Source organism: Rattus norvegicus, chromosome 3 (assembly GCF_036323735.1).
Source record: "Rattus norvegicus strain BN/NHsdMcwi chromosome 3, GRCr8, whole genome shotgun sequence".
NCBI lineage: Eukaryota > Metazoa > Chordata > Mammalia > Rodentia > Muridae > Rattus > Rattus norvegicus.
In genome coordinates, this window is record NC_086021.1 from 37,366,672 (window position 1) to 37,394,093 (window position 27,422).

The 27,422-nt window shown below is 48.5% G+C and overlaps 1 protein-coding gene across 1 annotated transcript; it reads right to left on the bottom strand.

Annotated features, from left to right (window-relative positions):
• Positions 1-883: 883 nt before the first annotated feature.
• Positions 884-1,082, bottom strand: Rpl39l3 (ribosomal protein L39 like 3). Its single transcript, XM_039106054.2, has one exon. The coding sequence runs from the start codon at positions 1,047-1,049 to the stop codon at positions 894-896; it is 156 nt and encodes a 51-aa protein (XP_038961982.1). The 5' UTR covers positions 1,050-1,082; the 3' UTR covers positions 884-893.
• Positions 1,083-27,422: the final 26,340 nt, after the last annotated feature.

Genomic DNA, 27,422 nt, shown 5'->3' on the forward strand with positions numbered 1-27,422 from the left:
TGCCTGCCGTCTCGGAGTAGTTTCTTGGTTTGCCCATGCGCAGTTGGAGAGCGGAGCGGTGTTGGTCCCTGTCCTGTGGGACACACGCCTGGGATGTTTATTTGTGTGTGTGTGTGTGTGTGTGTGTGTGTGTGTGTGTGTGTGTGTGTGTGTGTAAAGTGATGCAATGCATGCTGGGTACTACTAGTGGATCCCACAGACACTGAGGATCCCCACAAGTGTCACAGAAATTGTGTGCCTGGTGACACAGACAGTTCTCAGTGGTCTGTGGGTGAGAGCGGAGCTTCAGACATCTGGTCTCGACCCTCACACCCCAGCCACAGTGCTAAGGATACAGAACATGAGCGCTGGGGACCCATGATAGTGCAGCAAGAGCTTTGCTGTCAGAGCCATTCCCTTGGCCCTTACTCTTTGTCTTCATTAATCTGTTTATAGTTCAGGTACTATTGGTAGGTAAGGTCCCTCCCCCCATCTTGTTAGTTGTCTAGTTTGCTCTGTAGTCTGTCTCTTCTTTCCTTCCTCCCCTTTTGTGGACACAGGGCTTTCCTCTGCAGCATAGACTGGTCAGTCTACATAACGCAGTCTGGCCTCAGACTAAAAGGAATCCTCCTGCTTCTGCCTCTGAAATGTTGGGATTATGCACGTGAGACACAGACCAGGCTTGGTGAGCTTCTTTAAAGCTAACTTTCTCTCTCTCTCTCTCTCTCTCTCTCTCTCTCTCTCTCTCTCTCTCTCTCTCTTCAGTTTGAAAGGTTCTAAATTTTATTACTGGACAAACACTCTAATTCAGACACAAGTAAGTCTCCAGGTTAAAAATATTGAAATCCATCTGGTCGGACTGATCGACGATCGCACTTCAGTATAAATCCTCAGTCTTGCCATAGTGTGACTCCTTACAGACCCAGCTTCTTTCTCCTCCAGTGTCTTCTCTGAGAGTTGTACCTGATTTTGTTACCAGTTTTCATCCGAACCCATTGAGGAATAGGACAATTTTGCTTTTGTTTCTTTGCCAGGAATTGCTTGATTCTGAAAGTCTTGTGAGAAGACATGGTGAGGATCTGAATCAGGCACAGAGCGCATGATGGCGGGGGAAAGGAGAAGAGAAAGGACAAGCCGGAAGAACGAGATTAGAAGACCCTAACTTTCTCTTTTTGGTTCGTGCTATACTGTTCTGATTACAGTGAGGCTTCTACAGAACATAAGATGGGCAGAGTGTTTCATACTGACGATGTCTTTTTTTTTTTTTCCTTCTTTTTTTCCGGAGCTGAGGACGGGACCCAGGGCCTTGCGCTTGCTAGGCAAGCACTCTACCACTGAGCTAAATCCCCAACTCCCTGACAATGTCTTTACTTGCATTCCAAAGCTCCACACTTTTATATTCCCCCAAAGTTGCTATTTTGGCTATCACGATTTATATCTTTTTATATTAAGATACTTAACACCTCATTGTACTTGTTTTGAAAAGGTTTATTTTTTTTTTAGATTATGTGCATACATGTCTACGTGTGGGCGTGTGTACATGAGTGTGGGTCAGAAGAGGACATCAGATTCCCTGGAGCTGGAGTGACAGCTGGTTGTCAGCTGTGTGACCTGGGTGCTGGGAATTGAACTAGAGACCTCTGAGAAAGGTCTTAACCTCTGAGCCATTTCTCCAGCCCTGTATGTTTGTTTTTTTTTTAATTGTGTTGACTTTCATATTGAAGATGTCTGACCAAGTTTAATTCTATATTTGCCCTTGTCGGTTGTGATGGACAGTTTTATGTCAACTGGACACAAGCTAGAGTCATCTGAAGAGAGGGAACCTCAGTTGAGAAAATGCCTCCATAAGATCTGGCTATAGGCAAACCTGTAAAACATTTTCTTTATTAGTGATTGGTTGGGGAGGGACCAGCCCACTGTGGGGGGCGCCACCCCTAGGCTTTGGTCCTGAGTTCTGTAAGAAAGCAGGCTAAACAAGCCTTGGTGAGCAAGCCAGTAAGCAGCATCCCTCCATGGCCTCTGCATCAGCTGCTGCTCCAGGTTCCTGTCCTAATTTCTCCATTGATGAGCCGTGATGATGAAGTGTGTATATATATGTGCATAAATATTTGTGTGTATGTATATGCGTGTATATGTATTTATATGTGTGTATGTGTATGTGTGTATGTATGTATGCATATGTGTGTCCATGTATGTATATGTGCGTGTATGTGTGTATATGTATGTGTGTGTGTGATACCACATGTTTGTTGTGCAGCACTGTCCTCTGAGCAGAGAATCTGCCATCTTCTTGAGACCAGTCATGTCTGCTGCAGGAGATCACCACAGCCGGGTTTTTGACTGTTGATGTTTACTTCTAGAAGGAAGGAGGGGTGGGAGGGTCCCTGGACCTTTCCTGAGATCCCAGCCACTGCAGAATCCCAGCCACATATGTGCAGTTCTGCCTAATTACACCTGGCCTTGGGGTCTCAGGGAGGGGCTAGCACATACAGACTGGGGAAGACTAGGGAAGGATTCTGTCTGGATATCTGTGGGGAATATCCATGTCTGGATATCTGTGCTGGGTGGAGACTTTCCTGTGGTTTGGGGTGTCTCACCCACCTGTAAGCTCCTGTCACCCAGGCTCTGTAAGTAAGACACATTGGTTACCCAGGTCTTTGGTAGACTCAAAGTTTACTTTGTCACTGAGACCTTAGAAGGACAGACTCTGTCTAATCCCTCCCTTTGAGGAGAAAATTATCAAAATGCATGGAAGTCATAGGACGGCTGGTGAGATTCAGGTCTTTCCTTCCATTATATGAGTCCCAGGAATTGAACTCAGGTGTCAGCCTTTGTGGCCAACACTTTTACCTCCTAAGCCAGTGGTTCTCAACCTTCCCAGTGCAGTGACCTTTTAATACAGTTCCTCGTGTTGCGGTGACCCCCAACCACAAAATTATTTTTGTTGCTACTTATAACTGTAATTTTGCTACTGTCATGAACCTAATGTAAATATCTGATATGCAGATTTTCTTAGGTGACCCCCCAAACGAAAGGGCCACAATCAAAGGGGTCATGACCCACAGGTTGAGAATCATTGTCTTAAGCCATTTTTTTGCCACCTCCCCCCACCCCCACTTTAAAAAGAGTCAGCTGGCCTAGAACTCATGATCTTTCATGATCTTCCTGCTTCAACCTCCAAAGGATTTCAGGCATGCACTGCCCTGGTGGGTTATATTTTATAGTGAGGATTTAGGGTGGCTTCAGTCTGTTCAGGGGCTGCTGAGTTTCTTATCTCTCAATGAGTTTCTCATCTTTCCCAAAGCTTGGAAAGTTTTCAGCCATTATTTCACTAAAGAAACTTTCTTTTCTACCTCTGTCTTGTCTCTTGAGACTTAAAATGTGAAGGTTTGGTCACTTAGTGATGCCCTGTCTGTTCTGTCTGTCTGTCTGTCTATCCATCCATCTATCCACTTTTTTTAAAACTAGGTCATTTCAAAAGACCCGTCTTCCAGTTCAGAGACACTCTCTTTAGCTTGTTCTAGGCTATATTTTTATGTCAATCACTGAATTCTTTAGCTCTAAGATTTCTGTTTGCTTCCTTTTGGGATGTGAGAGAGGCAGGGCCTCGTGTAGCACAGGCTAGCCTCCAACTCATTATAGAGATAAGGCTGGCCTTGAACGTCTGATCCTTCATTTTACACCTCCTATGTGCTGAACTAGCAGGCACTCACTGATCTTCCGTGCTCTCTTTGCGTCTTTTGCATATTACGCATTTGTTCCATTTCTGATCCTAACCATTAGTTAATTTCTCTGATTCACCTACTTTGGATTTTCTCCTGTTTTTCCCAGTCTCCCTAGAATTGTTTCTTTGAATTCCTTTTGTGGCCACCTGTAAGTTTTCTTTTGGAGGTCAGCTCCTAACGTGTTACTGTGTCCTGGGATAGAGTTGGTTCACAGGTTAAGAGTGTTTATTGCTCTTGCATAGGACCCAGGTTCAATTCCCAGTCACGGTGGCTTATAACTATCTGTAAGTCCAATTGCAGGCGATCCAACACTCTGGGAACCAAGCATGTGTGTGGTGCACATACAAACATTCAGGCAAAACCGAAAAAAAAAGTAAAAAAAAAAAAATTAAAAAGTTACTGTGTCCCTTGAATGGTATCATGTTTTCTTCTTTGTATGTGTGCATGCATGCATGGTCGTATGTACACAGGTCTACATGTATGCTCATGTACATGTGGAAGCCAGAGGACAGCTCTAGGTGTTGTTCCTCAGGCCCCATTCATCTTGGTTCTTGAGACACAGTCTCTAGTAACCTGAAGTTTACCAAGTAGGCTGGCCAGTGAGCCACACTGCCTGGCCTTTTGTATGGGTTTGGGGGATCAAACTCAGGTTCTGGTGCTTGCAGGGCTGGCCCTTTGCTGACTGAGTTATCTCCCAGCCCCTTTTCATCTTTCCTGTGCCACAGTCCTGATGTCCACGCGTCTGGTGGAGCAGTAGGCTCCTCCAGACTTTACAGTGTTTCTGGACCTGGAAAAAAGGGGTGGAGCTCCAGTTTGAATGTGACAGGCATCAGTTCCAGTGACCACTCAGGGCATTATGCGGGGTGACAGTGGGAGATGGCAGCATCTCAGACTACAAATCCAGGAGCAGAGGCAACAACAATGTTGGAATGCAGAGCACATTTGTTTCCTGAAGCCTGGGCTGTAGTGATGACCTCATTTCCCTGAGAGGGGCTCTCTCAAAAGTTCAGACTCTGGGGGGGTTGCTAATCCAGTTCTAAGGTAGCTGGAGTCTTGCATGGATATGTGGCCTGTCCCAGATCAGCCAGCACTGTGCCTGTGGGTTCAGGTACTATGTCAGCTCAGCCCTGGCATGCGCAGATCTCTTCCTCAAAGCAGAGTCTCTGGGAGACTGATGGGTTCCAAGAAAGCACCGTTACTCTGCACCTTGGCTCTGCCCAGATGCAGTTTCAGAAGGAAGGGCATCACTTCATCTGAGGCACAGGGGCTCAGGCTGCTCTGAGTTGTTGAAGGTTCACTCTCTTTGGAAGCAGTGTGCAGATTCATCTTAGGCACAGAAGAGCAGGTGTGGTGAAACAAGAGACTGACTGCCTTGTCAAGGTACTGTGATAGCTAATCTTGATCGTCAGCCTGGTTCGATCTGGAGTCATCTAGGAGTCTGGTGTCCCAGTGAGAGTATTTCCAGGAAGGATTAACCTTGGGGAGATGACTCTCAGCCAGAGCAAGTGGCACCTCATGCTAGGCCTAGATATAAAAGGGTCCGAGGGAAAAGCAGCTTGCTTTGCCTACCTTTGCTTCTTGCTGTTAAGGACACCTACTCTACAGTTCTGCTGCTGCTGCCGCCGCCACCACCATCATTCTCCACCATCAGAATATAGCTTCAGATGCTTTCGAGGTGGGTTAAAGATTAGCAACTCGGGGCTGGGGATTTAGCTCAGTGGTAGAGCGCTTACCTAGGAAGCGCAAGGCCCTGGGTTCGGTCCCCAGCTCCGAAAAAAAGAACCAAAAAAAAAAAAAAAAGATTAGCAACTCACCAGGAATCCACCAGGTCTTCAGCCCCAGATAGGGGCTGCTGAGATACCCATCCTTATAGAGATGGCCATTGTTAAACTACCCAGCCCATATTATATAAACCAGTGTAGGGCTGGAGAGATGGTTCAGTGGTTAAGAGCACTGACTGCTTTCCAGAGGTCCCAAGTTCAAATCTAAGCAACCACATGGTGGCTCACAACATCTGTAATGGGATCTAATGCCCTTTTCTGGTATGTCTGAAGACAGCTACAGTGTACTTATATAATGAACAAACAAATAAATAATTCTTTAAAAAAATCTTTAAACCAGTGTAATAAATTATCTTTTGTAATATATATACAAACATATTATAAATAACATATTTTATATGTATATCAAAACATGTTATTATATATTAATAATATATTGTAATATATCCATTCCATTGGCTCTTCTAGCAAACCTTGACTAGTATGGCCTTCCTCTTCCTAGAAGGTGGTGTGTAGCCACAGTGTGTGTACCCAGGGACAGCAGCTGGGGATGCTGCATTGCAGCTTGGCTTTTAGCATAGGGCGCAGCAGCAACTGGGCTTGGGAATGTCAGGACACAGGGCAGAGTAGTTCAATAGTGATCAAAACTCAGCATGAGAACAATACTGTCACTACTTGTCCTCAGAGCAGGGCACTTGCCAACAGTAGCCCCATCTCCAAAATAAGCCACAGAGGTGAGCCTAGCTCTTTGATGTGGGACAGCCTCCACCCCACCATTCTGTGAGACACCACAGCATGGCAGGAATCAAACTGGCACATGGGCAGACATGCTGGAGAAGTAGCTGAGAGTTCTACATCCAGAGCCACAGGCAGCAGGAAGAGAGAGACTCTGGGCTCGGAATGGGCTTTTCAAAACCTCAAGGCCCACCCCAGTGACACACTTCCTCCAATATGGCCACACCTTCTAATCCTTTCAAATAGTGCCACTCCCTGGTAACCAAGTATTCAAGTGTATGAGCCAATGGGGGACATTTTCATTCAAACCACCATATTCCACTTCCTGGCCCCCAGAAGGTTGCACATATATAACACAAAATGCATTCAGTTCGACTTCAGAAGTTCCCATTTCAAAGTCTCTTCAGAGACTCAAGGCAATCTCTTAACTCTAACTTCTGTGAGGTCAAAATCAAAAGGCAGATCACACGATTTCCAACATGTAATGGCACAGGATAGACACTGCAATTCCAAAATGGAGGAAGAGAGCACAGTGAGGAAATACTGGACCATAGGAAGACTGAAAACCAGCTGGGCAAACTTCAAACTGCTTCTCCATGTCTGATGCCAAAGTTCTCTTCAGTGTTACAACTCCTTTCAGCTTTGTTGACTGCCACACACTTTTCTCTCTTAGGCTGGTTTCATTCCCTGTTAGCAGCTCTCCTCATCAGGTATCCCATGGCTCTGGCATTTCCAACATCTTGGGATCTCCAACAAAATCCAAGCTTCACCTTCACAGCTTCATACAGTGGTCTCTCTGGGCCTCCATGCAGGGACACCCCTAACACATACCTGGCCTCAGTGGCTTTTCTTAGCCACAGAGGGAAATTCCACAACCCGTTTCTTGTATCCTTGATTCTAAAGCCAGAACCACATGGCTGAAGCTGCCAAGATCATCTATTCGCTGGGGCTGGAAAATGGCCCCCTCGTTCAAACACATTTTCACCAGCTTTCTGCTTTCTATGGTTTCCTTCACTGCTAAACTTTTCTTTAATTCCTTTTGACAAACCAGAAGCTTAGCTGGGTGTGTCTTGCCTTGAGTCCACCACTCCCTTTATTTCATTTAGCTTCAGACTTTTCTTTAAATTTTATCTCCTTGAGCACTGGACATGACTCTTAGCTCTATTAGACTTTCTTTTTATTTTATTTTATTCTATTTTTTAAAATAAATAAATTATATATACAGTTTTCCACCTGCATGTATGCCTGCAGGCCAGAAGACAGCACCAGATCTCATTATAGATGGTTGTGAGCCACCATGTGGTTGCTGGGATTTGAACTCAGGACCTCTGGAAGAACAGACAGTGCTCTTAACCACTGAGCCATCTCTCCAACCCTCTATTACACTTTCTGGTACACCCTCTTCTCCTCACACTGTACATTTTGCATTTTTTCTTGCTCAGCCTGCTGCTCTTTTCCATTACAGATCTGCCTAAGAGTGACCACTAAGACCACAGAGTCAACACTAGGCTGTCTTGAAATGTCCTCTGCCAACACCATTAACTCAAAACTCTTCAATTTAGCCCCAGGCAGACTTTTTAAGACAGGGCCAAAAGGAGCCACATTCTTCACCCAAATATCACAAGAATGGTCTCTAGGTTACTCTTTCTCTCTGGAACTTCTTGAGCTGGACCCCCCACAGTTTAGATCACACTCAGTGCTGTGTTCTTCTACTAGGATGGCCCATTAAGTCTTGCTTAATTCATTCATCCTCTTTCCTAATTCAAAGTCCCAAAGTCCACACTCTGCCGACAAACACTGTGGTCAGGCCAGTCAGCAATACCCGGATCCCTGGCACCAACTTCTGTCTTAGTCAGTATTCTTTGGCTGTGAAGAGACACCATGACCTTGGCAACTCTTATAAAATAAAGCATTTAATTGGGGCTTGCTTACAATTTCAGAGACTTGGTTCGTTATCAGCATATGGAGAGCATGCTGGCAGGCAGGCAGACTTGTTGCTGAAGAAGTAGCTGAGTTCTACATCCAGATCCACAAGCAGCAAGACGAGAGAGACTCTGGGCTTGGAACAGGCTCACTCTCAGTGACACACTTCTTCCAACAAGGCCATACCACCTAGTTCTTTCAAATAGTGCCACTCCCCGGTGACAAAGTATTCAAATCTGTGAGCCTGTTGGGGGTCATTCTCATTCAAACCACCATAAGCATGGAGTAGATTATAAAGTCCCAGCATGCTGATGGGAACTGCTGTCCCTCCCCCTGCCCATCTACCCCCTCGGAGAAGTCCCTCCGGGTTCACAGCTGGTCCCTGCTTTCTCTGGGGTCCCTGCTTCTCCTCTGTGATGCTTTAGCATCTTCAATTGGTTATAATCAATACACTGTTATGTCTTCCTTCCCAGGGAAGAATGCGTGCTTGGTGTCTGTAGTAGTTACTTTCCTGTTGCTGTAACAAAATACTACAGCCCAGACAACTTACCGAATAGTTGATTTGAACTGGGCGGTGGTGGCTCACACTTTTAATCTCAATACTTGGGAGGCAGAGGCCCATGAATTCGAGGCCAGCCTGGTTCACACAGTGAGTTCCCAGACAGCCAGGGCTACACAGAGAAACCCTGTCCTCCCACCCACCCCCAAAGGTTGAATTGGGTTTTCAGTTCTAGAAAGAGGAAATTTCATTAGCCTATTACAGTAGTGGGGGTGGGGGACAGAAGGTGAGCGTGGTAGCAAGAAAGCAGAAAGCAGAGAGAGCAAACTCAGAGTGGGGTGAGACTACACACTCTCAAAGCCCGCTCCCAGTGACATTCTTCCAGCAAGGCTCCACCTCCCAAAGCCCCTTCAATCTTCCCAGACAGCAGCAGCACCAGGGATGAATTACAAATACACAAACCTCCAGGAAACATTCCCATCCGAACCAGCACCGGGCCTCTCCTTGGCTACCTCGCTGTCTGAAGATGACTGATGAAGGCCTATCTCATTCTGGCTTACTTTCCATCTAAGCTTGTGTAGAACCAGGAGTCTCTGGCTTCTACCAACTAGAGGCTGGTGGCATCTTCTTTCCATCTGGGACAACAGAGAGTGCCAGGCATTGTGAGGTGTGCTCTGGAGAGTGAAGCTTTGCTACAGCAGACTCTGCTCCAGGCTCACTGCCCTGTGGTCTGTGCAGGAGGACCACGGCTTGCCTCCTTGGTGTGATGACAATGGGGATGGTGGTGGTCAGTGCTGGAGGTAGAATGACAGATAATGCTGCTAGCAACAAATCTGTCAGGTGTCCTACAGTGGCCTCTTATTAGATCTCATCTGTGCTGGCTCATGTCAACTTGACACACGAACTAGAGTTATCGGAAAGGAGGGAATCTCAACTGAGAAAATGCCTCCATAAGATCCGGCTGTAAGACATTTTCTTGATCAGTGATCAATGATGGAGGGTCCAGACCATTGTGTTGGGGCAACCCTGGGCTGGTAATTCTGGGTTCAATAAGAAAGCAGGCTGAGCAAGCCCTGGGAAGCGAGTCAGCAAGCAGCACCCTCCATGGCCTGTGCATCAGCTCCTGCTTCCAGGCCCTGTTTGAGTTCCTATCCCGACTTCCTCCAATGACGAACAGTGATGTGCAGTTGTAAACCAGATACACCCTTTCCTCCCCAACTTTGCTTTTGGTCCTGGTGTTCGAATGCAGCAACTGAAGCCCTCACTGAGACACCACCCTGCAGTACAAGCAGGTGGGTGAGGTCATGGGTGTTCCCATTTTGCAAAAGAAAGCCTTGGCTCTCTCACCTGCTCTCTGTGGCTGTGGATTCTTCTTGATAGGGACAGAGGCAATCCAAGCCTGGGGTGGACAGAGGTCCATTTGTTAAATTGCTCAAAATGCCCGCCTTTATCACCTTGAAGGGCAAAATGGGTTGGACAGGGACCAAAAGGTAACAGCCTACCAGGACAAAGATTGGTATCTTCTTTCCCAAATAGTGGCCCAGTACTGACCAGATAATCTGTTCTGAGTGTGTCTGACCCCTGCTGACAGTTCACAGTCTAATATTCTGAGAGGAGCCAGCCAGCTAGCTGGGTTAGACCCACCCCTAAGTTCTTTACTGAGAATAATGCTATTTGCTGGGCAGTGTGGTGATTTCCTTTAATCCCAGCACTTGGGAGCCAGAGGCAGGGGGATCTCTGTGAGTTTGAAGGCATTCTGGTCTACATAGTGAGTTTTAGGATGGCCAGAGCTACACAGAGAAACCCTGTCTTAAAAAAATCAAAAAACAAAACAAAATGAAAAAAAAAACCCAAAACAACAAAAAAGGAATAATACTATTTATTAGAGACCTAATATTATTCAGTCTTCACTGCTTTTCCATTTGTTCCCCTTCTCACTCCTCCTTTCTCTTCTCCCTCCCTCTTTCTCTCCTCTCTGTTTCTCCCCCTCCCCCACAGGAGATCACTAAGTAGCCTAGGCTAGCCTTGCATTCTCTTCATCCTATCTCAGCTTCCTGAGTGTTAGCATTACAGGCTTGTACCACCACACCATTAGGCCCACCCTTCGAGTGGGAAACTGTTCACTGAGTACTGAGAATGTACCTGCCCAGTTCCGAGATCACAGATGACACATCAGGGACGGAAGTCTCCCGGAGCCTGCAGCCTCATTGAGGAGAGAGAGAAATGGACGCTGGGGAACAAATTACTAAGATTGCCAAAGCCTAGGAGATACAGCTGATAGAGGGCAATGGTGAGCCAGGCACTGAGATTGGGGGAGCCTGGGCAGGACCACAGAAAGTAGTTGTAGTAGGGCTGTCTTATCCTGGATTTCCTAGAAAGCAGAGCCCTAAATAAAGGCATTTTTCTTGGAGCGAGAATCTGACAGGAGTGGACTGGGGAGGAGGGGGAGTCAGAATGAAGGTGTCTCTGAGCTGGCCTGGTATCTGGAGCTGGCCAGTTGTTGAGTGTCACAGGTCAGCTATTGCTATGTAAAGCATGTCTAGGGGAGACACGTGTCCCACAGAGTCATTTCTCACTGCCTGCCTGCTTTTCCAGAATGTACTAGTGAGAGTTTCTGTTGCTGCCATGAAACACCATGACCAAGGCAACTCGGGGAGGAGAGAGTTTATTGTGCTTACACTCCCATATCACTGTTCATCACTGAAGGGAGTCAGGACAGAGACTCACACAGGGCAGGATCCTGGAGGCAGGAGCTGATGCAGAGGCCATGGAGGGGTGCTGCTTACTGGCTTGCTCCCCATGGCTTGTTCAGCCTACTTTCTTTTTTCTTTTTTTTATTAACTTGAGTATTTCTTATATACATTTCGAGTGTTATTCCCTTTCCCGGTATCCGGGCAAACATCCCCCTCCCCCCTCCCCTTCCTTATGGGTGTTCCCCTCCCAACCCTCCCCCCAGTGCCGCCCTCCCCCCACCAGTCTAGTTCACTGGGGGTTCAGTCCTAGCAGGACCCAGGGCTTCCCCTTCCACTGGTGCTCTTACTAGGATATTCATTGCTACCTATGAGGTCAGAGTCCAGGGTCAGTCCATGTATAGTCTTTGGGTAGTGGCTTAGTCCCTGGAAGCTCTGGTTTCAGCCTACTTTCTGATAGAACCCAGGACTGCCAGCCCAGGGGTAGCCCTATGCACAACGGACTGGGCCCTCCCCACATCCATTAATAATTACAAAAATGTCTGACAACCAGATCTTATGGAGACGTTTTTCTTAATTAAGGTTCTGTCTTAGTCAGGGTTTCTATTCCTGCACAAACATCATAACCAAGAAGCAAATTGGGGAGGAAAGGGTTTATTCAGCTTAAACTTCCACATTGCTGTTCATCACCAAAGGAAGTCAGGACTAGAACTCAAGCAGGTCAGGAAGCAGGAGCTGATGCAGAGGCCATGGAGGGGTGTTACTTACTGGCTTGCTTCCCTTAGCTTGCTCAGAACCCAAGACCACCAGCCCAGGGACGGCACCACTCACAATGGGCTGGGCCCTCCCCCCTTAATTGCTAGTTGAGAAAATGCCTTACAGCTGGGTCACATGGAGGCATTTCCTCAACTGAGGCTCCTTTCTCTGTGATAACTTCAGCTTGTGTCAAGTTGACACACAAAACCAGCTGGTACAGGTTCCGTCTTTTCAGATAACTCTAGCTTATGTTACATTGACAGGAAACCAGCCAGCACCCAGAGGATCCAGGCTGTGTGTGTGAGTACTCCCAATGGCTTCCCACTGTGCAGGGCCCAGCCTGAGAGAGGTTCCTATGGCTCTTGACCACTGAGCCATCTCTCCAGCCCCTCACTCGTTTCTTTTCTAGTGCAGCTCTAGAATTTTTTTTAGAATTTGTTTTATGTATATGGGTGCTTTGCTTGCATATACATCTAGGCACTGTGTGTGTACAGTGCCCATGGAGGCCAAAAGAGGCCGTGAGATCCCCTGGAACTCCTGGAACTGGAGTTACAGCACCATATGGGTGCCGGGAACTTCTGAACTAAGATTCTCTACAGCAGCAGCCAGTGTTCTTAACCACTGAGCCATCTCTCCAGCCCATCGAAAATGTAAATGACATTCCTCTTCTGTTTCCATTGGCCGACATTGTTTGCTAACAACAATCCACAATTATCAAACCATTAGGGATCCAGATGGATGCACCCAGAATCCTGCTGTTATTAACAGCTGAAGCATTATTTTAGGGGGACATCCCATGACTTTAAAAAAAAAACAAAAACAATTAGGCCTTTTAATTTTAGGTAACAGTTGTAAGGAACAATGCAGAAAGGCTACACTGTTGCCATCTTCCCTCCAGTGGTAACACTGTATAAAATTGTGAGGAAAACCTGATGAACTGGCTGGTTTTGTGTGTCAACTTGACACAAGCTGGAGTTATCACAGAGAAAGGAGCTTCCCTTGAGGAAATGCCTCCATGAGACCCAGCTGTAAGGCATTTTCTCAATTAGTGATTAAGGGTGGGAGAGCCCACTGTGGATGGTGCTGTCTCTGGACTGGTATTCTTGGGTTCTATAAGAGAGCAAGCTGAGCAAGCCAGGGGAAGCAAACCAGTAAGAAACATCCCTCCATGGCCTCTGCATCAGCTCCTGTTTCCTGACCTGCTGTGTTCCAGTCCTGACTTCTTTTGGTGATGAACAGCAATGTGGAAGTGTAAGCTGAATAAACCCTTTCCTCTCCAACTTGCTCCTTGGTTATGATGTTTGTGCAGGAATAGAAGCCCTGACTAAGATCCCTGACGTGAATACAACACAGAGTCCTTTCATATCCTCTTTCTTACAAGTCACTTATGTAGATGCACACAGGTGTGTATGCATTTCGTTCTGTACATCACATGTCTGACACTGTAGCAGAATTTGGTACTAAGAAGATCTCTAGGGGAACGGGATCTTAAGGATAAATTGTCTAAATTGGTTCTGAAGTTTCTGGACTTTGCTCTTTGATCTGGTTAGATTTTTAAACTATCTACTGTCTGTCTATCTAGCATATATCTATTCATTCATTCATTCATTCATTCATTCCTGTATGGGGTACATGCATGTGGCAGCACAGTATACATGTGGAGATCAGAGGGCAACCTACCAGAGTCCTTTCTCTCTTTCCATTATTGGGGATCTGGACACTGGAATCAGGTCCTCAGGGCAAGTGCCTTTACCCATTGGGACATTTGGCCAGCCTTGTTCTGGAGTCTTTATACACTGTTGGCTTAGAGGTCTTAGTTCTAGGAGAAGGATGATACCCTCAGCGGCTATGACAAGAATCCCATTGAACTGAAAGCTAAGGTACCCACCTCGACACTTTGGGCTCCTCGTGCCTTTGAGTCAGTACTGAAGAAGGGAGTTTCGGTGTTGACTGGGATGTTGGATCTTAGTGTCAGAGGGAAACAGGACCTTCACTTTACAGGATGTGAGGAGAAGGAAGGCTGGAGCACAGGGGCTTCTGAGAGCAGCTCCTCATAGTACAAGCCCATGATTTAGGTTGGGGATCCTTAGCAACCAAAGCCAAGTGAGACCAATGGCCCAGCTCTGCCCCAGTATATTGCTACAACAAAGAATTAGACGCTCGCTCCTTAACAAGGAAAAGGGGTTATGCAGTCTGGGAGGCTGAAAGTCTAAGGTGGGTGCCTCAGCCTCTGGGGAAGGTCTCTAGCTGCATGGTGGCTCATGGCGACAGATAATGGAGGACCTCATCCCTCTCATACCCTTCACTTCCTCTGCTCCCTCTTGTTGAAGTGGTGGGTGTCAGGCTGGAATGGGTCTACCGTGGTCAGCATAGCTAGGTGGGCTTTGGACTCCCCCTTCCCCTGCACAAGGACACTGGTCTCTCAGTGTCACAAGCTGTGTCCCTGGGCCAACCGGCGATGCCAGGGACGTAGATGAGGAGACACAGTGGCGAGTGGCAGGCATGCTCACTGATAGTCAGGGACACAGCAGAAGTGACAGGAGGACAGAACTGGAGACAGAATGGTAACAATGGTTGGGGATCTAGCAGAAGCGCCCTGGGGGAGCCTGACCTGGAGCTGTCCCTGGTCCCTCCTGGGGTCTCTCTGCCCCATCTCCTAGCAGCAGACTGCTCCTTGCAGCTCAGGCACTAAAATCTTTGAAATCTTATCTCCCATCTTGTTCTCTGTTTCCTCCCTGTCCAGACCTCATCTGTCTCCCGCCTCCCCACCCCCAACCTGCCACTCATCTGCGGCTCCTCCCCTTCTGTCTGCTGCCTACTGTCAGCCTGGCTCCAGTCTTTCCCTACTCCTCCAGGGGAGAGTTCAAAGTAGTGGCCTAGGGCCCTGCTCTGCATCCTTCACCCTCAACCCATGGCTCCTGCTTTCCCTCACTAGAGTTTTAGACTGCAGCTGAAGGGGTGCCCGCCCCATCCCCTATCCTCCACCCCCCATCCCCAATGCCCTCATCCCCCATCCCTGAGGCCTGGTTTCCTCTGCCTCTTCTTCAGGCAGTGTTTCTGACTCTCCCAGGAAAAAGCTACCTCTCATTCACTCTGGCTTGCCCAGTGTAGTGTGTCCCTTGGCTTTGCCTGGCCCAGAGCTGCCTAGGATTGGGTCTCCAGTTTAGGCTACGACCCCACCCAGAACAACCCTACCCAGATCAACCAACATGGATCTGCTCAAATGCAGAAACGGAGGCTCTACTCAGAGAATCGGGCTCTGTGAGCAGATGCCCCATCTCTTTATGGACTCTTGGCAGGTCCTTACCAGTCTCCTGTCTCCACTTCAGGACTCCTGCAGTGCGGCCCCTTCAGCAAGGCCCCTGAATGGAACACCACCCCCACCCTGCATCTCTGCAGTCAGTTCTTATGGATCCTCCCCTCCTACCTCACAGAGACCAGATAGGAACGTTCTCAGCTTCCCAAGGTCAAGATGAGCTAGGAGAGGGTCAGCCTAGGGATTGAGATCTGGCCAACTCTAGGAAGCCTTGAGTCCCAGGTCCTGCCCTTGCCTACAGTTCTCCATGCTGGGAGAATCAAACTCCCAGTCAAACTGAATGACTTCAAGCCAGCTGTCCCTTTCAGCAGCTGAGTGCTCCTCAGTGGGTTGACTCTAAGTCTGTAAATCGTTGATAATGAAGACACTCCGCCCAATTTATTATATGTTTATCATTATTTTATTTTTATTTTGTTTGTGTGTATGTGCATGTGTGTGCATGCCCATGTGTGCATGCGTGTGTGCATATGTGGATGTGTGCGTGAATGCATGCATGTATGTGCATGTGCGTGTTCATGTGCGTGTTCGTGTGTGTGTGTGTGTGTGTGTGTGTGTGAGAGAGAGAGAGAGAGAGAGAGAGAGAGAGAGAGAGAGAGAGAGAGAAGATGGCCTTGGGTGTTGCTCCCTTGTGATACAATGCATTCTGTTTTTGAGACAGGGTCTCTCAATGGCCTGTACCCCCACCCCTGCCAATTGGGCAAGGCTAATCAGCCAGTGGACCCCAAAGAATTGACTTGTTTTGACCTCCACAGCACAAAGATTATTAAAACCCACCCCACACCCATTTTGCTGTTGTCTTGTATTTGACATGCATTTTGTGGATCCAGCTCAGGTCCCCATATCTACACATCGTATGCTTTGCCAACTGAACTTTTGTTCCTGCAGAGCTGGTGAGAACTAGAGATCTTGCCTGGCAAACAGCGGTCACTCAGACAATTGGTTCAGGTGCCACAGAGTGTTCACACTAAGAACTCTCTCCGCTCCTGCTGTGGGGGCTGCACCTCCAGTTCCTCCCCAGGTATGAGTTCTGTCCAGGTCCAGATGAGCCACAGAGGGTGTGGCCCCCTGCAGGTCATAGAAGCAACAGGCAGGCAGGCAGGCAGGCAGGCCTCGGGTGAGGAGGCCAGTGTGTCACTTGAGGGCTGTAGGATCTTGGATCTGATCTAATCCAGGGACTTCCCACTGGATGGCCTGGGCAAGTTTTGGCCGCTCTTTCTCTCTCAGCTTAGCCATCTGTGAAAAATGGGACAATAGACTTTACCTCACTGGGCCACAGTGTGAAGTCGATGTATTGTAATTGCTTCCCTGGTAGAAAACGGCTGACATCCAGGCTAGCTTCTGTCTCAGTCCTGTCTTTATGGCTGTCGTAGACTATCCCCAGAGCTTCTGTGTTGAAAAGTTTGCTCCCCAGGGTGCTGCTATGGGGATGTGGGGGACCTTTCAGAGGCTGGGCCTAGCAGAAGGCCTCCCCTCCACTGGGCTGTGCCCCAGAGAGGTTTGTGGGAATGGGCCTCTTTTTTTTTTTTAAAGATTTATTTTATTTAATTTATATAAGTACACTGTAGCTATCATCAGAAGAGGGCATCAGATCTCATTACAGATGGTTGTGAGCCACTATGTGGTTGCTGGGAATTGAACTCAGGACCACTAGAAGAGCAGTCAGTGCTCTTAACCCCTGAGCCATCTCTCCAGCCCAGGCCTTTTCTTTATAAGCTGACTTATCTCAGGTAGAATAGGAAGGGCCATCTGGGAAAACTGTGGCCCTTGCCTCTACTGTCATAGACGCTCAGGTTATAAAAATCAACCAGAGGTGCGCTCTCTCTCTCTCTCTCTCTCTCTCTCTCTCTCTCTCTCTCTCTCGGCAAACCCATGGGGTCTGAGTGTAACCTGTAACCCAGGGCCTCTAACCTGGTTGAATTTATCTCTTCATCTGCATCTTGAAAGATGAGACTGAATAAGAGAGGCCCCTGGGGCACTGGGCAGGTGTCCATTTGCTGCCACCATTGTCCCTTGAGGTTCAATACAGACAATGGCGAGATTTCACAGGCTTGTGGGGCATACAGTGCATTCCAGACATAGGCCTACTAATGTCTTGAACCTTTTATGGCTCCCGCTGTCCAAAGGAACTAGTCAGCTATCCCAGTTGGGTAACAGTTCTGCAGTCCACATACCTGCCTTTCTCCAGTGTGGAGGACCCTGGGCACATGTGTGTCTGTTCTGAGCCTCAGTTTTCTCACCTGGGGAATGGGGAAAATGTTTTCTTACAGGTTTGCCTGGATTTATAGAAGTCCTAGGCTGTGGGGCTGTAGGTTTTGTTAGTTCCTTTCCCTGTTGCTATGATACAATATCTGCCAAAAGCAACTTAAGGGAGAAAGGGCTCATCTTGCCTTACATGTTCTTTATGTCGGGGTGGTCCTAGTGGCAGGGACTTGAGACAGCTGCCAAAAGTGGTATCCAGCACCCAGCTTACCTTCATCTCTGTATACAGCCCAGGATGCTGCTACCCACAGAGGCCACGCCTTCCTTCCTCAATTACTAGGTGATTCTGGATCTCAAATTGGCAACTGAGATTAACCATCACAAGAACTACAATTCACAAAGGTCCAGGCAAACTGGTATGAGCTCAAAAGTCAGGTTTGGTATGAGGGAGTCAGGCTCAGCATGAGGGAGTCAGGCTCAGCATGAGGGAAGCACAGTTTAAAAGACATACTGTTGTGATGGGAGCCCTGGAAGTGCCCACTGGAAGGGTAGATGAAGGTGGCCTGAGGTGAAGTAGTAGATAGGTTGGTCCTAGGGAGGTAGGACCTCTTGCTGCACAGCTCTGCTGCTTGTTCTTAGATAAATAAATTTACCTCAGGGGTCTCAGTTTTCCTGTGCATAGTAAAGTGGGAAGCAAACCCATCAGGTGCCAGCAGGCAAGGGTCCCTCCCTAAGGAGCTCAATGGGATGACTCCTCTGCCATCTGCAATGCTTACCAGGTTCTAGAGCAAGCATTAGTGAGCGATTACACTGGTCATAAGTCTCCCCACCCAGGACCCCAGTATGTCTTCATAACTCTACTGTTATCGTCCTCATTTTCCTGGAGGGGGAAACTGAGGCTCAGGACAAGCCAAGGGAGGACGTTTCCCAATGCTGTCACAAGGAGTTAGGGATGAGGATTGGAAGCTAGGCTGAAGGGACCACACAGTTGTCCCTCCTTCAGACAGCTTCGCAACCTGGCACCTCCTGCCCCTGCTCCCAGACACACTTGGTCTTTCTTCCTTGGGCTCAGTTTCCTGCCCTCTGGTAGGTCCCATCTTGGCTTTTATTTTTTATTTTATGGATATGGGTGCTTGGCATGTGTCTGCCTGGTGCCCACAGAGGGTAGCTGAGGACAGATAAGGGATCTCCTGTAACTGGAGTCACAGACAGTTGTGAGCCACCCTGTGGGTGCTGGGATTTAAACTCAGGACCTGTAGAAGAGCAGCCATCTCTCCAACCCCTTCACCACATCCTTCGTTGAACTTACCATTGGTGATGAATTTTTCTTATTTCTCATTCATGTCTCCCGACATGACTGACAGCTCCAAGAGGGTGCTGACTTTTGTCTTTGACATTCACCAGGAAATCTTTAATGCTGGATCAGGTTTTTAGAAAGCCCTTGTTCCATGAATTCACAGTTTTCTCTTTTTCATTTTTTTCTTTTCAAGACAGGGTTTCTCTGTGTAGCCTTGACTGTCCTGGAGCTAACTCTGAGGACAAGGCTGGCCTTGAACTCACAGACACCCACCTTCCTCTGACTCCCGAGTGCTGGGATTAGAGGTGTGTGCCACCACCACCTGAAAATATTTAGTGTGACTCTTTTTTTTATAATTTACTTTTATTTTATGTTCATTGGTTTTTTGCCTACATGTATGTCTGTGATGATGTCAGAAGCCCTGCAATGGGAGTTACCCAACAGGTATGAGCTGCCATGTGGGTGTTGAGAGTTGAACTCTATTCCTGTGGAAGAGTAGCCAGGGCTCTTCACTGATGAGCCAGCTCTCCAGCTCCCGTGTCCCATCATTTTCTAATTATCAGAAAAGCAAAGAAAGGGGTTTGTTGTTTCAGCTACAGCTGTGCTGCAGTGCCCCGTTCCAGCCAGCAGATGGCAGCAGAGAACAAGGTACCTGCCGGGTGGAGCCCAGGTAAAGCCACAGGTTTGATTTTCTAGGTTGGCCTAGGAATCACTGTGTGTGTGTGTGTGTGTGTGTGTGTGTGTGTGTGTGTGTGTGTGTGTGTGTGTGTGTGTGTGTGTGTGTGTGTGTGTGTGTGTGTGTGTGTGTGTGTGTGTGTGTGTGTGTGTGTGTGTGTGTGTGTGTGTGTGTGTGTGTGTGTGTGTAAGAGACAGAGAGACAGAGACAGAGACAGAGAGACAGAGAGAGACAGAGAGACAGAGAGAGACAGAGAGACAGAGACAGAGAGAGAGAGAGCGAGAGCCTCAGGAAGCCTGTCTTAAGAGCATACACTGACCATTGTCACTGAGCAGACACAGTTATGCTGAGGTAGCATAGGAACCCACCCTGTTTCTGGACTCCGGGTGTGGTGCTGGCTGGGAAGGAAAACCATTTCCTGTGCTATCCCATGACGAGGCTTTGAGCACCTATGGCTTCGATGCCCAGAGCCAACAGAGTGGGGGATTCTGGGCAAAAGATATGGAGAATTTCCACTGAAGCAGGTCTTCTGCCTTCTTAATATTCAGAAGGCTGAGGCAAGGAGATTGACTAAAAGTTGAGACCAACCTGGGCTATATAGTCATTTCCAGGCTAGCCTGAGCTACAGTGTGAGACTGTGTCTCAAAAAAAAAAAAACCAAACAAACAAACCAAACCAAAACAACAACAATAAAACAACCGAACAAAACAAACAAGAAAGCCAAAATAAAACTTTTTACAAGAGCCGAAAGACGGTAGAGCAGAGTGTTGAGCAGAGGTCCTTCTAAGCTCCAAGCTCTGTGCTATGTGGTGGGGTGCAAGAGGCCAGATCCATTTGTTTTTGGTTGGTGGCTGAGGCACTGTTGCTAGGGCCATCTCAAGTTCAGAAAGTGTTAAGGGCCGAAGTCATGGGCTTGGACAGTGTGTAGAGCTGAGCAGGGGAGATGGCCTGGAGGCCACTTGCTCTGAGCCAAGGAGGTCAGCTCTGCGGGAGTCCCGGAAAGAGGTCTCAGCCCCTCTCTCTTCCTCACACAGACTTCTTGCCTGAGCCTTTCATCCATGCAGTGATTTATCTCCTCATGAAGGACGGGGCAGCCTTGGAGGCAAAGGTGCTTTTGACGGGCTCTGAGCCTCCTTGGCAGACTCTCCAGCTGCTCTCCAAGGGGCCAGGCTGACCCACACTTCCTCTTTGCCAAGTGAGGATTAGGGAACCGTAAAGCGAGGACCCCTAAAACCCTGTCGTGAGAGTGCACATTTGGGCTTCAGATGCTGCCATAGCAGGATGAGGCCTGTTGAAGCTTGCTGCCTGAGACTCTACTTGGAAGCCCACTTCTGGCTCCCGTCTTATGGGGGCGACTGCTGCTCCAGCTTGGAGACAGAGATGGTCGGGGTCACTCCCAAAAGTAGGGACTCCAGTTGAAGCCAGGGCTAAAAGTGCTCACTGGTGTGGCCAGGGAGCAAGGGACCCATGGCTAGACTGAGAATAAAGAGCCCTCGGCAGATTGGTAGGAAGAGCTGAGCACCCTCTGTGTGCTAGACACAGATACAAGCTGGTCTTATTACTACCAGACAAAGAACCCAGGGGTGGGGGCGGGGCAGGGGTAGGGTGGCAGTGGGGGAGGAAGCTGCATATCATGGGCATACTACTAGGAGGTGAGAGTCCGAGTGGATAATAAAGAGAAACATTTTATATTTACGATTTGAAAAAAGAACCATCTACTTCTCAAATGTTACTTCTTTTTCTCTTTCTGGGACAGGGTCTCGGGTAGACTGAGGAACCTGATAGAGAGTTGGGGACAACCTTGAGTCTGCAGTCCCGTCTTTCAGCTACTGGTGCTGGGACTCAGTGGGCACACAGCCACACAGGTTTACTGGATGCTGGGGATTAAATTCAGAGCGGTGTGCATGCTAGGCAAGCACTCTCCCTGCTGACCTACGGCCCCAGCCCACTTTTTACTATGTATTTCTTTATTTTGATACATATTTTCATTTTCCTACCCCCAGGTTAGCATCAAACTTCTGGGCTCAAGCAATCCTGCCTCAGTCTCCCAAGTAGCTGGGGTCACAGGTGCACTGTCATACCTGGGCAACGTTAATCTGTGTTAATGACTTGGTTCTGGGGAATCTGGTGTGAAATTGAGATGCACTGTAGGAGCCTTGGAGAGCAGCCTTCTTTGCCCCCTGCCAAGGTCCCTGCTCCAGACGGGCCCAGACTGTTTTCCACAGACCTCACCAGGACTGCGAAGGCCCCGGAAAGGATGCTGGTATAGGGCAGGAGAATAGTATGGGGAGAGCGCAACAAGATTAGCCCAGGCAGAGCTGAGGAGGTGGTTCCCATCAGTAAAGTCCTTGCTGTACAGTATGATGACCTGAGTTCAAATCCAAGCCCCATGAGAAGCCCAATACAGCAGTGTACATCTGTAACCCAGAACTGGAGAGTTGTGGGGGAGGACAGAGGTGAGTCGTGGGTTTTCTGGTGATCCAGTCTGGTAGAAATATTGAGCCCAAGGTGCAGTAACAGGTCCTACATCAAAAAGGTAGGTGGATGTTAGAGACCATAGAGGAAGAGTTACCAATGTAGATTTCTTGCTTCCGTGCATACACCTGTACACACACACACCTGTGCACACACCTGTGCACACACCTGTGCACACATCTGTACATACACCTACCTGCACACACACACCTGTACACACACACCCATGCACACACCTGTACACACATTAGCATATGAATAAAATCAACGACAGAAAATGATTAGAAGTGTCCCCTCCCTCTCCAAAGGCTACATATACAGGACAAAGCATTTTGAGAAAATCCCGCAGTATTCAATTATGGAAAAAGGGAAAGAATTTGTAAATGAAGCCACAACACTCCCCTGGACCAGTGCTACTGGACATTTGACCTTTCTCTAGCTCCAGAAATGTTTTTCTCCTTCAATACACGATCTGTTTCTACCACTGTCCAGGAGTTCCTTGTCCATTTCCTGCACCAGGCCACACAGACCTGGAGGTCCCAGTAGTAGCTCTCAGGACACTTCTGCAAACCTGTAATGTGTGCAAGCAAGCTGAGCTTCACACCTGTAACAGGTGCAGAGGCAAGTGCTGTACACCTGTAACAGGTGCAGAGGCAAGTGCTATACACCTGTAACAGGTGCAGGAGGCAAGCTGAGTTGCACACCTGTAACAGGCACAGTGACAAGTGCTGTACACCTGTAACAGGTGCAGGAGGCAAGCTGAGTTGCACACCTGTAACAGGCACTGTACTGCCTTTTGAATGTGTCCTATCTGCCAACTTCCCTTGGTCTAAACAAGCTACCTGATGTGAGTGGGAGAGGATTGGAGAGTTGTTTAGGGCTTTTAGAGGGGATTTAATTAATCCAGACTTAACCCCCAGGGTAGACCAGCCAAGAACCAGGGCTGCACATCTCACCTGGGAGGTCAGGTTGTGACATACATGAGCTTAGACTGCAGATTGGTCCTGGAAAGGGTCTCCTCAGATGGATCACTCCATCCTGAGTAAAGCACAAGGGAGGGGCTCAGGACCAGGCATCAGTGTGACACGCCTACCTGCCCAATCTAGGACATGGGCCCGAGGGAGTGGCTTCCCTGCCAGTTGGGGTGCATGCAGGCTAGAGCAGAGGACAAGAACTCACCACTCATAACAAGACGAGTGAGCTGAAAACACTCCCTCCTCCTCTGGCCATTCTCTGATGCCTTTGTAGACCAGTGGGGAAAATATCCCATAAGATAGCCAAGGGTTGGGTGGGCTCTCAAAGGAGAAACAGCTGACATTGACACATGGTTACACCAGGTGTAATGGTCAGTGTCCTCTACAGTAATAAAACTTACAGAATATATATTTTATATAGTATTTATTCTCTATAGTGTATAATTATATATAGGGTTTTAAAATATATTATTAAATATATATATATAATTATTGTTATATGTAATATAGAGTATTATAATTGATTATAAACTATGGTCTAGCCAATCCAATAATGGTTGCCTGTGAATAGAAGGTTCAAGAATCCAATAGTTCAGCCCACCAGGCTGAACGTCTCAGATGGTCTTCAGTAGACTACGGAGTCCTAAAGAAGTGGGCTCTAAGGCCGGTGAAGGAATGGACTTGCCCATGACAGTGAGTAAGCCGGCAAAGAGAGAGTTCCCTTCTTCCATGTCCTTTAGATAAGGCTGCCAGCAGAAGGTGTGGCCCAGGTTAGATCTTCCCACCTCAAATGAGTAAGCAGAAATCCCTCACAGGCATGCCCAGCCATTGGAGTCAAGTTGACGGCCAAGAACAGCTGTCACACCAGGAAGACATCTTTGGGTATCCTACTTTGGATCTCTGGGGCTGTGATACACACAGTCAAAAGAATGTTGGGGGAGGAGATGGCCTTTAATGTCTCCATCCCAGTTCCTTACTGAGGCGAGTCAGAGCAGGAACTCAAGCAGGAGCAGAAGCAGGAGCCAAGGAGGAAAACAACCCAGAAAATACCTACAGACTACAGTCTAAAGGCCAATCTGAAGAAGGGATCTTCTCAATTAAGGTTCCCCCTTTTCCCCAGATGACTGTAGTTTGTGCTAAGTTGAGAAAAAAGAAAAACAAAACAAAACAAGCAAAACCTAACTTGCTCAGGTGGGGGAAAAGGACAAGGGCTTTGAAGGATGAATAGGAGTTCACCAACAGTCCTAAGAAGGAAGGAGAAAGCTTTTTTAGACTGAGCTTATAGTCAGTGCAGTAGAGCAGAGCTGTGGAGGGAGCTGGAGGGCAGCAGGAGGCAGGCACCTCTGGACTAGCATGAGACAGCACCTGGGAGAGGTACAGGTAGAGTTCACATGTGCCTGGTTCCAGTGGAGTAATTCTTCCTCCAGGAGCCCACCCAATCCTGGTGCGGTGACTGTTCTCTTTTTAGGGGTGTAGTGCTCCAGGGCCCAGAGGATCTTACTCACTTCAGCTTCCCCAGTGCTATGTGACCAGCTGGGCACCAGTCACCCGACTTGTCTGAAGAATGAATGAATGCATCCATTTCAAGCAAATGAACAAATGGGTAGACAGGAACAATGGCGAGGAGAAATGAACCTGAAAAGACAGTAGTGGGGCCCGGGGAGGAGGCTCAGCTGCTCTCCCAGAGGATTTGCATTCGGGTCTCAGCACCCTCGTAGCTCCTGTTTTCTTTAACTCCAACTCCCTGAGATTTAGCGCCCTCTTCTGGTCTCTGAAGACACCTACACACATGTGTACAACCCCTCTGTCCATGCCCAGCACGCACGCGCGCACGCACGCACGCACGCACGCACGCACAGTTTCTTCTTTTAGAAAAAGAAAATTCGTGCTCCATTACAGGTGTCTTCATGTCCTAATGAGTTAATTAGAATTAATGTGTCTGCACTGGCACACGTCAAACATAGTATCTTAGGGAGAGAACGAGAGACAGACTTTCATGTAGTAAAGAAGACGGGAAATGCTGGGGTATCTAGATGTGGGGTGTCAAAAGGGAACACACAGAACCTCAGCTGCCTCCCTTAGAGCCTGGGAAACAGGGCCCAGGTATTGCAATGGCAGTGTCGGAGAAATGCGGTCCACAGAGCGGTGACACATCCTATAATCCCAGCGCTTGGAAGGGAGATGGAGGCAGGTCAGAAGTTCAAGGTCATGCAGCTACCTTGGACTACACAAGACCCTGAATCCTAGGAAAGTGTTATCAGTCACTGAGAGTCGATCCACAGACTCCACTGTCCTATTTGATGCCTCTAAGCTTCCTTTCCCCTTATTTCCAGGGTAGATGGGCTCAAACAATGATCCTTTCCGTTCCTAGCCTAATCATAATCAAATGGTATAGTCCCCAGTAAGTCATTTCTGAGCCTCAGTTTCCTCATCTGTAAGATGGGGGCAGCAAACAGTTCCTCACTGAGACCGTGTGGAGCACACAGGTTTTAAGATGGGCTAACACTTGAGCCCTCTTCTAGGGCCACACAGCACACAAGGGGATGGCTCTCACCTTGCCTAGGTGGCCTCTGGTTTCTGGGGTAGGACGGTGCTCCTGACTCACCCACTGTCTGAGTGGCAGAAGCCTGGCACACAGGTCTAGGGGTGAGGCTGCCTTGCTTGCCATGTTGGCTTTGTGAGAAGCGTGGCCAGGGCCAAGCAGGATGCTGGAGGACAGGACTTAGGGCCCAGTGAGACCACTGGTTTCCTAGCAGTGATGAGGGAGTCGTATGACCAAATTTAATTAAGAAGCACACATGTCCCCGCTGCAGGCTGCCTATGACCAGGGCGTAGACCTGCAATTAAAGCTTAGCCTTCTAAAACCAGCACACAGGCATGAGTGCCGGGGCTGCTGGCCTTCCCGAGAACAGTGTGCCCTCCATGCCTGTGTTATTTATCGAGTTAATTTTGCCTTCTGCAGCGTGAAGCCAATCTGGGACTGAGTCCTAACCCTGGCTCAGAGCTGGCCATGTGCCTTTGAGGGAGGAGGGAGCCTCCTATGCCTGCTCCTTGCTCAAAGGATCTAGGTAAGGTTTTTGTGGCTTTGCTGTGAGGTAGCAGGTGACAGTTTTCTGGGGTCTTCAATCATGTCATCCAGATGTCATCGAGCTATGGCTACCTCCGGAGCTGAGGAAGGTCCCAAACAGACATGCAGGGACGGACTTACACCTAGCAGCTACTTAGAGTACAGTCATTTTTGTGGTCCCTTGTTAGACAACTGGACAGAACCTGGGCATCTGGGGCAGCTGAGGAGCCAAGGCAGCTCAAAGTGGCAATTCCAGGCATTAATGTGGAGGTCTGACAGGTTCAAGTCCTGACTCTGCTGCTTAGTGGTCATGTGGATCCTGGGTCTCTGCTCCTCAGCAAACAGGGACAGCAACCTTCATCACTGGCCAGAATGCTGTGCCTGTGCCTTGAGAAAGGTGTGGACTCTTCTATGGCGGCTGTGAGGACTCCCAAGGTTGAGAGTAGACTCTGGGGATCCAGGCGGTGTGTGTGTGTGTGTGTGTGTGCTCGTGTGTTTGTGTCTGGCTTTGTGCCTATCTCAGGGCAGAGCTTCCCATGAGACCAACATGTCAGCACCCTGCCGGCAGGAAACCACTTCCGGCACATTTACTCCAGGTGCCTACTGCTATCAGGTGGAGGGATGGGGTTGGGGGTTGTGTGTGTAGGGGTGACAGTCTCAGGGCAAGATAGTGGCCCGATAGCAGGGCCTTTGGGACAAAGCTATCGGAGGCGACGACAGGATACTGAATGGGCTCCTCGGAGCGGGTACAGAATTGCATTCGGCTTGGATTTAATTAAAAAGACTCAAATCTTTCTGATAATCCTCCCCGCAACGGCTGAAGCGGGGCCTGCAGCGGGCTCCCTGGCAACGGGCGCATCCTGCTGATAAAGAACTTCCAAGGGAGGAGATTGTGAACCCCCTCGATTGCTGTCACTATCATCCTGCCCATCGCTGTGCAAGGCCAGGGTAGCAGCTGTGGCCCCCACCTCTACCGCGAGCCACAAGCCCTTTGTGCCCCATGCTCCTCGGAGGCCCCTCTGTGGATCTCTTTGTTCATAGCTGAATCCTCTGCCTGGCATCCACGCTCCTTCCGGGTAGCCCTGGGCTTTTGCTGCCTGCTGGACCTGTGAAGCTGCAGGAGAACCGCAGACGCCGTGTCTCTCTGTCCTGGAAGTATAGCTCACCCGCCTCACTCCAAGTCTGAGTGCACTGCGGGAGGATGAGGACAAGCATTGGTCTCGGATAGCACTGCCCGCCCCCGCCTCCCGCCCCTGTTTAGCCTAGAATCCTTCCTTGTTCTTAGTACCATCTTCAGAAGCCCCGGACTCAACTCTGACTTACAGGTTAA